The following is a 10,768-nucleotide window of genomic DNA, read 5'->3' on the forward strand; positions in this document are numbered from 1 at the left end:
GACTCATCTCCTTCCATTGCAGCCCCACTACCTCCATGGTTTCTTTCCTAATACCAGGGCATCCCCCTGCTTAAACCCTTCCCATACAGACAGAGCTCCAGCTCCTGAGCAAGACAAACATGGCCTTTCAGAGTCTGGCCCCCACTTACCCAGCAGTATCATCTCCTGTCACCAATGCCACTCATGCCTGAGGCACATTAAAGAGCTCACAGTTCTTGGCCTTCTTTTGCTTTTCTACCCTTCCTCGAGATGCCCGGATCTGCTTTTACCCTGGCAAACCCCCACTGGACACTTCAATGTCCAGCTCGAACAGACGTCCTGTGTAAAATGACCTGTTCTTTCCTCTGAGCACGCAACAGCGCTTTGTGTGTTCCACCCCCTTGGTCCTTTTATGTAAAGTACTGTGATCATACCATGCCAGTCAATCTTCCCATCAAACCTAAGTCAAGGTCTCTATTTTACTCTTCCTACAGACGGGCACACTGAGAGCAGGCTCTCAGAAAATGTCTGTTGAAATGAAATGAAGCTATAGTATAAGAGGTAAAGTCATACACTTGTAAAACACAAAGCCGACATACTAGTATTACGAGTTTTTCTACAGTTCAGTGGCACTTATTTCCAGATTCTTGAACTCAACTTATTTTGAAAATTAGTACAACTTTTAAACTGTCACTACAAAGGTATCTGGATGTCATTTCATAACACATATTCCATTACTCAACCCACATACATAGGTCAAAGTGAAAACAAGAACTTTCAATATAATTTTTTTCTTTCTCAGTGAAACAGATTTTATTTTCAAAACACGGAGTTTAATTTCTTCCTTTTCCTTTGGATTTACTATTCCATAGATTCCAAAGAACATATCACACAGTCCAAGTCTCTATAAAATTCAGAAAAAGTGAGGCTTGGAGGAGAGGATACCCATGTGCCCCTACCTAAGGGTGGGGATTCCATGGGAGGGTAAAACAGTGACCAGTTCCTTTCAAGAATAATGTTTGTTTTTGTTTTTTCGGAGAGTTTAGTTGGAGCCCATAACATAATATGCAACTTGAGGTCAGTTACCAAAAAAAAAAAAATACTACTTTTATAATGTTGTACACGATACATAAAGAACAACTAAAATTGGCCCAGTAGAAGAACTGGCCAATCACCCGGAAGACTCTAATTACTGTCCTCTCTACAGGCTACATTTCGACTTGTCTTGCCCAGGGCATTACGGGGCAGTCCCTGGACCGGCCTCTGCTACTGGACCTCCCCAGCCCACTCCAAACTGGGCACATCCTGGGCGGGGTGGCCAGGCCGCCTAGCTCTTCTCTCCTTCCGGCAAAGAGCAAGGGTGAGGGGTTCTTCTGTTAATAGTGCGTTTGCTTAACCAGATCCCAGGCTTTTGACGTTTTAAGTTTCGGTTTTCCGTTTCATCCTTAAGCAGTGCTGTGGCATATAATTTCCATACAGCAGTCTTCCTGGTGGAGGAAGGAGGCTAGACGGAACCTGGGTTACATTTTCTCTTAGCGATGCTCACTGCTTGCAGTTTACACGATAGAAACAATCCCTTTGGGGTTTTCGGCCTCATCACATATTCATATTCTCTATGTATCTATAAACACACACAAACACATACATACACACATGCCCTCCCAGACACAACGGTTTATGAAGATTCCTTTCAGCTGTTCAGTAATCCCGCCACCTTAGAGAGCGGTCACCGGTTCTTTAGTGTCCTGGGCCATCTCGTAAAGCTACAGTAGTTTGTACGTCTTCCAAAGGTGTGTCCTTAACCCCTTCCCTTATAACGAGGAACTGGCTGTACAATCATTCCCAACCTGCGGAAGGATGTCAGCCTCAGACCACCTTCATGACCTACAGAGGAAGGCACCTGCGGCCAGCCTGGAGGGTAAAAAAGGGGGAAGGGGCGCTTTGGGCTGGACGCCCCCGCTGCCCTTCCGCACCAGGTCAGGATCGCCAGGGCCCGGAAACCCTCCCAGCGAGCGCAGCCGTCCCACCCTCGCCACCCACGTCCCTGCTGGCTCCGGGTCGCAGGGAAGGCGGCTACGGGAACCGCTTCCAGGGCGGAGAGGGAGCCCCTGTCCGCCCCCTGCCCCAGCTCACCCGGCGCCCGGGCTCCGGCCTCCCTCTGGGTCACTGCCTCCTCGGCATCGTTGCCGCTGGGAGAGGGCTCTGGACCCGGATGCAGACGCCGACCAGGGGACCGGCCGGGGGCGGGGGCGGGGGCGGCGGGGGCTGGGGAGCCTCTGACGGACGCGCGGCCTCGCGACCCCACCCAGCGCTGCTCAGCTGACAGTCGCGCCAGCCTCCTCACCTCCGCCCGGGAATTTCCCGGGCCCCGCCCGCCGCAGGCCCCGACCCAACGCCCCGCCCCTCGGCAGGCTGCGCCCCCCGCAGGCCCCGCCCCAACTCTCCGCCCCGCCTGTCTCGTGGGCCAGCCCACAGCCTCCCAGCGAGCCCCGCAGCTCTCTCCCAGGGTCCAGGCCCGGACGCGGGTTAATGCGGGTTGTGCCAAGGTGCCAGTGTGACTGCCCTGACGGACGGCGTTAATTAAAACACACTGTTAATTAAATGGAGTGTGAGGTGTCGGTCTTAGCCGCAGGGGGTGCCTGTAGAAGTCCGGGGCCGCTGCGCCCCACCGAAAGAGGGCGACGGTCCCAGGCATCCTTGGGAGGAGACCTCAATCTCTGTTAAAGGCCTTACGTTTAGATAGAGTTAATTGAGCACGCACGGCTTTCCACCCGATTTTGCCCTTGAAATAGACCTTTAATTAAAAACACAAAGCCTGCCGGATGCTTCTGGGGCTCTTGTTCCCGGGGAACAGGCCAGCCGTTGACACTCGTAGGTTTCAGGTGCTCCAGGCAGGTGGGATTACTAGATCGACCTGGACTGTACCTGGAAGGCAGAAGTATTGATCTACTGGACCGGAGGAGGGTGGTTGCTTCCAGACTAGACAGCGTGAAAAGTGAGGAAACAAGACGAGGAAGGAGGGAGAGCCGCCCTAGTTTGCATCCTAAGCACCGCGAAGAGGGATAAGCAAGGACGCAGACACAGGACACACAAGGCGTCTGATCGCGAGGTCAAGGTCTCGGCGAAGCCGGTGCGGCCGGTTCTCCGGGTAACAGGCCCCTCGTGTAAGATAAAACAAATTAGGGCGGGGTCCCAGGAGGTGAGGGAGAGAGGGTCTGGGAGCAGGTTTAGTGCTGAAGACGAAGAAGGACGCGTCGCACGAGGGAAGAAACTTGATTTACGAATGAAGAGGCTGACGCTGCTCAAATCAGCGGGATACCAAGCACGTTGTTGCTCACCCAAACGGCTCGCTGGTTAGACGGAAACGAAAAAAAAAAAAAACCTAATCGAAATAGGAAAAGGGGGACGCGCCCTCTCCTGGTATCCTGAAGGATTCAACTCCTCTATTTAGACCGCCTGCTCCAGGCCAGCTCTTCCTGCCCGACTCTTAACACCACCCAGAGATTAACCCCCTGCTCAAGGCAAAGAGGGCTAGCAAGTCAGTACCTGCCCCAGACCCAATTCTGGAGGGTCCCTCCTGGGCTTGTTAGGGGTGCCTGGGGCGAGTCAACTCTACGGGCTCACTTCCGGTATTTTAAACCATGTTAAAGGAGAGAGTAAATGAGTATTAGAGAAGCTCGGAGCAGGGAGGGGATGGGATGGGGTGGGATAGTTAGGGGTGGGGATAGGCGTCATACACAAGGCTGCCACCAGCTGTGGAGTGAGAAGGTTGAGGGTGGGTGAGTTTCTAGTAGAGAAAGTGGTCAAGGTCGTTTTCTCCAGACCCACTTGCTCCTGAAACGTTGAGCACTCCCACCACTTCTTAGCTGTGTGACCTTGGACAAGTTACCTAATCTTGATGTGCCTCATTCTCTTTATCTGTAAAATAGGGCCTCTAATACAGGTCCAAAATTCCAAAGGTCTGAGAATCCAAAGCCTTTCTCAGTTAATTTGGTGGCAGAACCAGACCCAAACTGATGCAAAGTTATTTACATTCTTTATTTACATCACTTAATATGATTATTTGTTTCACTGAAGCCACCTTAATTAGATTGTATGAGATCTGTTTCAGACCCTCTTGGGAAGTTATATTATGTAAATTACATGCACCTTATTACCTTCCTGAAATCCAAAAAATTCTGAGTTCTGAAATAGAGCTCACGCCAAAGGCTTTAAGTAAAGGATTTGGATATACAGAGCTTACTGCCTAAGGTCACTGTGATGATTAAGGGATAATACATGTAAAACACTCAGAACAATGCCTGATGCACAATGTTAGTTGCTATTCTTACTGCTAGTGTTAGAACCAACTCTGGGGACTTCCCTGGTGGCACAGTGGTTAAGTCCGCCTGCCAATGCAGGGGACACAGGTTCAAGCCCTGGTCCAGGAAGATCCCATAAGCCAGTGCGCCACGACTACTGAGCCCGTGCTCTAGAGCCCGCGAGCCACAACTACTGAAGCCCGCAGGCCAGCCTGTGCTCCGCAACAAGAGAAGCCACCACGAGGAGAAGCCTGCGCACCGCAACGAAGACCCAACGCAGCCCAAAATAAATAAATAAAAAAAAGAACCAACTCTGTTTCTTAGCCTGAATAGTCCAGCGGGGTGCCTCCTTCCTCTCTCACACTTCCATGAGTAGATAGAGTCTAAGTGCAGCTAAGAAAACTGAAATTATGACATGCTTTCCGCTGTTCACTGATGTGGTTTTGCGGTAGGTGAATGCAAAGCAGTGTGGTAGGCTATTTAGTGAGATACTCGTTTGTTTCATGCTTTCTGTGCCCCTCCCTACCCACCCCCTTTGTTTGGAGAATACAGCTAATCCCTTTGTGTTTCCTATCACAAGGGTATTTGCAAGATTCTTGGAAGACCAACCTTTCTTCTTGTCTCTTGAGAAAGCCCAATCATCATCTACCCCAGGTGTCCTGGAGAGAGAGAGCAGAGAACCCAGGTGGGGTGGGGGGCTTTCACAGCATTTGGGGGAGTGGGAGGGGGGTGGAGGTTGGTGGTCTCCTGAGCATCAAGGACTCAAGCCTCAGCCCCTGCAGCACCAGGACACATGGCCAGCTCTTGGAGTGACACAGCTATATGAGACATCTATTGGACCTTGGGGACTTGGTCTCACAGCTTCTGCAGATTCTGGAATGCTGGCTTGTCATTGGAAATAACAAAGCAACCTGCCCTCTCCTTAGAATAAGCTTTATGGTAGATGGTGAGGATACCAGCATCAGTGGGCTGATCAACTTAACCGGCTGAAGAATAAATGGCCCGAACTCCAGTGGATGCCAAAAGCCCTCCTGGATTTTTCCATGACCCCAGGGAAGGAGAGCCTCCACTCAAGGCCTCAGTGATGCTCAAGAGTGGATTTCCCTACACTCCTACAGGGCAAGGGCTGGGTGGACAGGAAGTAAAGATATGTAACATATTTATGCATATCTGAGCTACTGGTAGAAAAATATACACACTTGGGACACCAGATCCAAAGACTACCTAAACTATGATCTACCTATACCATGACTCCATATATATGAAATGCCTAGAAAAGGAAAGCATAGACGGAAAGCAGACTTGTGGTTGCCTGGGGCTGGGAGTGGCTTGGATTGCAAATGAGCTCGCGGGAATTTTGGGGGATTGAGGAAAATATTCTAAAACTGGTTGGTAATGAGGATTGCACAAATCTATCAGCATAAAGATTATTGAATTGTACACTTACAATGGGTGAATTTTAAGGTATGTAAATCATATCTCAGTACAGCTGCAAAAACAACACCGAGGGAATTCCCTGGCGGTCCAGTGGTTAGGACTCCATGCTTTCACTGCTGAGGGCATGGGTTCGATCCCTGGTCAGGGAACTAAGATCCCACAGGCTGCGTGGCGCGGCCTGCCCACCCCCCCAAAAAAACAAAAGAACAACAACAACAACAACACAAAAAAACACCAAAACTAATACCAGAAGTAAATCATCATGCTGTCCGGTAAAGGATATGCCCCTTCTTCTGTTGGGTCAGCGGTGAAGTGGCTGTGTCCGTCATCTACTCTGTAGCTGAGCTGGGTCTGGGCTTCGTTTGAGCTTTAGTTAGATTCAGTTCTCAATTGGCTCCAAATATTCTGAGGATGGCTTCCTCAAAAAAAGTTCAACAGAATTACCATATAACCCAGCAATTCTACTGCTAGGTATACACCCCAAAGAACTGGAAACAGGGACTCAGGCAAGTGCGTGTAAATGCCTCTAATAGGTCGCTTCCCTCTTACTGATACCTGGCATTGCAGCGACTCCCTGGATGAGGAGTGAGACTTCCATCAGAGCCAGGCTCTGGGATTAGGGGCTAATCTGTCGCCAATTTAGCAGCAGCCTCAGACAAGTATCTGGAGTCCCAGGAACAATGCCTCCGCTTTGAGAAAAGCCGGAGCAAATGTGTGTGTGTTTGTGTATGCGTGTGTATGTGGTCTCTACTTCCTTCCTCTCCTTTGCCCCCCAGCTCTAGACCTTGAAACGGTAAACTCATTGGGAAGAAGCTGGGTGTTTATCTTTTAGGTGATCTTCAGTCCTCTGTGAACATTGAATAAGAAGACCACGATAATACTACTACTTCCTACTTCTTCCCATTGTGTAAACACAGAAGCTGTCATACTCCCTGCCACCTTTTCCATCAAGTCAAAGTAGAGCATGGAAGAACATTAAATTCTTGTTTCTTGATGTGGCACATATATACAATGGAATATTTACTCAGCCATAAAAAGAAATGAAATTGAGTTATTTGTAGTGAGGTGGATGGACCTAGAGTCTGTCATACAGAGTGAAGTAAGTCAGAAAGAGAAAAACAAATACCGTGTGCTAACACATATATATGGAATCTAAAAAAAAAAAAAAAGGTTATGAAGAACCTAGAGGCAGGACAGGAATAAAGACGCAGACATAGAGAATGGACTTGAGGACATGGGGAGGGGGAAGGGTAAGCTGGGACGAAGTGAGAGAGTGGCATGGACTTATATATACTACCAAATGTAAAATAGATAGCTAGTGGGAAGCAGCCGCATAGCACAGGGAGATCAGCTCGGTGCTTCATGATCGCCTAGAGGGGTGGGATAGGGAGGGTGGGAGGGAGACGCAAGAGGGAGGAGATATGGGGATATATGTTTGTGTATAGCTGACTCACTTTGTTATACAGCAGAAACTAACACAACATTGTAAAGCAATTATACTCCAATAAAGATGTTAAAAAAAAAATTCTTGTTTCTTTGTTTCACTTTAAAAGTGTTAAGAGTTCCTGGAGCAAAATTTTCTGTTGAAGTATTAATTAGCCAGCGCCCATTGATTTGGGAAAATAATCACAATAAGACACCACAATTCTTCGTCATGGTCTGAAAAGCATTGCCATTCTCTTCTTTGTGTGCCTGAGGAGTGAGAAATGGCCTTGGTGTCTCACTTTCTACACAGTTTCTTGCTTCTGATTAAATAATTCATCTGTCAGTGTTGAAGGACATGATTTCTCCTTTTCTCATCTCCCTTATTCTTCCAAAATGAGATGTCTCACTTCTCAGAAGTACATGGGGGAATGGGGGACACAGGCCTGGGTGTCAGACTATATATTTTATATATCTTATATATTTATATATATTATTATATATGTTATATATCATATTATATTTATATTATATAATTATACTTTATATATCAATATTATATATTATGCTATATTAATATATAATTATATTATATGTTATATATTGTATAATATATTTATATTATATATTATATTTATATGATATAATTATGTATTATATATAATTTTATTTTACTTTTACAGTTTGAAATACATATATATATATCGAGAGAGAGAGAGAGGAAGAGAGAGAAAGATTGATTTATTATGAAAAATTGGCTCATATGATCATGGAGGCTGCCATTGGCCAGCTTGAGAGGCAGGATTGGGTGTGATGGAGAGCTGAAGCTGTGGTCCCAGGGCAAAAGCTGGCAGGCTTGAGACCCATGAAGTCGATGTTTCAGTTTGAACCTGAAGGCAGGAAATATCTGATGTCCCAGCTCAAGGCAGCCAAACAGGAAGAATTTCCTCTTATTTGGGGGAGAGTCAGCCTCCAGTTCTATTCAGGCCTTCAACTGATTGGATGAGGCCCACCCACATTAGGGAGAACAATCTGCTTTATTCAGCCTTACCAATTTAAATTTTAAAGCCTTATCAGTTTAAATTTTGGATCACCTGATCCAAAAACTCCTTTATGGAAATACCCAGAATAATGTTTTTCCAAATGTCTGGGTCCCCCATGGCCCATTCAAGTTGACACATAAAGTTAACCATTGTACTTCTATAGACCCTGACTTAAGGCATGGCTAGTTAAATTATCAGAAGTGATTTTGCAATTTGAAAAGTTACAAGTCCCCTGTTTTCATGAGAAAATGTATTCATATATGGTTTTCAAATAGACTATTGTAAACCTGGATACAAAACCTTAGCTGGATTGCCCATGACCTTTTGTCCCACAAAACCTCAGGGTTCCCGTCACCAGACTACGTTACCCCTTTTCTGATTTTGTGGACAGAGTTCCCATTTCCCTTGTCACAGACCAATAGACAGTTATTAGATTTATAGACATAATGCCCTGATGAGCCATAATACAGCTTTCTCTGGGGCTGGTCCCCTCCGATCTTCACAACTGGATGCCAGGAGCATACCTCTTTCTTTCCCAAGGTCCATGGTTCAATTCTCCAGCTGTTATAGCTTTAAATTTTGCAACCGGTGTGGATGCAGTTGCGTGAGGGGTTTTTTGCTTTTCGCCGTGTGTGGAGCAGAGCTTGTACCTCTCCCGCTCAGCCGTGCAGGTTGAATTGACCAAAGCTGTGGTTATGGAGAAGCCTAGTCTCCTGCTGGTCAGGTGGGAATCTGTGGAACAGTATTACACACTGCTGAACCAGGCCGCAGACATGCGACACAGATTTTATGGAAAGAACTCTTCTTATGTCCATGGGGGATTGGATTCAAATGGAAAGCCAGCAGATGCGGTCTACGGACAGAAAGAAATCCATAGGAAAGTGATGTCACAAAACTTCACGAATTGCCACACTAAGATCCGTCATGTCGATACTCATGCCACTCTGAATGACGGTGTGGTGGTCCAGGTGATGGGCTTGCTCTCTAATAACAACCAGGCTTTGAGGACATTCATGAGACCTTTGTCCTTGCTTCTGAGGGCCCTGCTGCAAACAAGTTTTATGTTCACGATGATATCTTCAGATACCAAGATGAGGTCTTTGGTGGCTTTGTCACTGAGCCTCAGGAAGAATCTGAAGAAGAAGCAGAGGAACCTGAAGAAAGACAGCAGACACCTGAGGTGGTACCTGATGATTCTGGAACTTTCTATGATCAAACTGTCAGCAATGACTTAGAAGAACATTTAGAAGAACCTGTTGCTGAACCAGAGCCTGATCCTGAACCAGAACCGGAGCAAGAACCTGCGTCTGTAGTCCAAGAGGAAATGTCTGAGCCAGTATTGGAAGAAACTGCTCCTGAGGATGCTCAGAAGAGTTCTTCTCCAGCGCCTGCAGACATAGCCCAGACAGTGCAAGAGGACTTGAGAACCTTTTCTTGGGCCACTGTGACCAGTAAGAAGAACCTTCCTCCCAGTGGAGCTGTTCCAGTTACTGGGATACCACCTCATGTTGTTAAACTACCAGCTTCACAGCCTCGTCCAGAGTCTAAGCCTGAATCTCAGATTCCACCGAAGAGGCCTCAGAGGGATCAAAGGATGCGAGAACAGCGAATAAATGTTCTTCCCCAGAGGGGACCTGGAGCAGTCCGTGAGGCTGGTGAGCAAGGTGATGCTGAACCCCGAGGAATCGTGAGACACCCTGACAGTCACCAGCTCTTTATTGGCAACCTGCCTCATGAGGTGGAAAAATTAGAGCTTAAAGATGTTTTTCAAAATTATGGGAATGTGGTGGAGCTGCGTATTAACAGCGGTGGGAAATTACCCAATTTGGGGTTCGTTGTGTTTGATGATTCTGAGCCTTTTCAGAAGGTGCTTCACAACAGGCCCATCATGTTCAGAGGTGAGGTCCGCCTGAATGTGGGAGAAAAGAAGACTCGAGCCGCCCGGGAAGGGGACCACTGAGATAACCGCCTGCGGGGACCTGGAGGCCCTCAAGGCGGGCTGGGTGGTGGGATGAGAGGGCCTCCCGCGGAGGCATGGTGCAGAAACCAGGATTTGGAGTGGGAAGGGGCAGTGCTCCAAGGCAGTGATTGCTCTTCACCGATCTTCAGGCAGCAGTACAAACCCTAGCTCCCACAGAAGGGTGAATTTCTTCAGCCAACTTTTGGTATCTTGGAATCTGATCCTAGTGTATCATAAACTGCTTAAGTTTGTACAATTGTACTTTTTGTGTTAATGGTGTGTGCTCCTTCCTCCCCCTCCCCCCCCCCACACCTTTTAGTCCTTCACTTCCAATTCTGTGGAATGATATTTTAGGAAAAACAGATTTTTAAAGAAAAAGAAAAAAAAAAAGACTGCATTTCCTTGCTTTATGTGCATATACAGACTGGATTTTATTTTTAACAGTTTCCCCAAAGGAATGTGTTTTGCTTAGTACTGACATTTGGTATGTTTCATTCATTGGAATATTTCTTTTTTTTTTAAATTTTGTTTATTTTACTTATTTATTTTTGGCTGCGTTGGGTCTTCGTTGCTGCGTGCGGGCTTTCTCTAGTTGTGTCGACGGGCTTCTCATTGCGATGGCTTCT

The 10,768-nt window shown here is 47.1% G+C and overlaps 2 protein-coding genes across 4 annotated transcripts in view; one reads left to right on the top strand and one right to left on the bottom strand.

The window, feature by feature from the left end:
• The window catches only part of OPTN (optineurin), a 42,384-nt gene extending 40,036 nt beyond the window's left edge, over positions 1 to 2,348 (bottom strand). For 2 of the 3 annotated variants that reach the window (XM_061178481.1, XM_061178472.1), the window contains exon 1: positions 2,113 to 2,348. The gene's annotated coding sequence lies outside the window, so the exon portion shown is untranslated. The remainder of the gene's footprint in view (positions 1 to 2,112) is intronic. The other variant, XM_061178463.1, reaches the window with a different exon arrangement.
• A 2,929-nt stretch (positions 2,349 to 5,277) lies between these two features.
• On the top strand, positions 5,278 to 10,142 carry LOC133084562 (ras GTPase-activating protein-binding protein 1-like). Its single transcript, XM_061181401.1, is given in 4 exon segments — positions 5,278 to 5,421; positions 8,824 to 9,196; positions 9,199 to 9,626; positions 9,714 to 10,142. Coding segments are annotated over 4 exon segments (1,374 nt in total).
• The last annotated feature ends 626 nt before the right edge of the window (positions 10,143 to 10,768 follow it).

The sequence above is a fragment of the Eubalaena glacialis genome, chromosome 2 (assembly GCF_028564815.1).
Source record: "Eubalaena glacialis isolate mEubGla1 chromosome 2, mEubGla1.1.hap2.+ XY, whole genome shotgun sequence".
NCBI lineage: Eukaryota > Metazoa > Chordata > Mammalia > Artiodactyla > Balaenidae > Eubalaena > Eubalaena glacialis.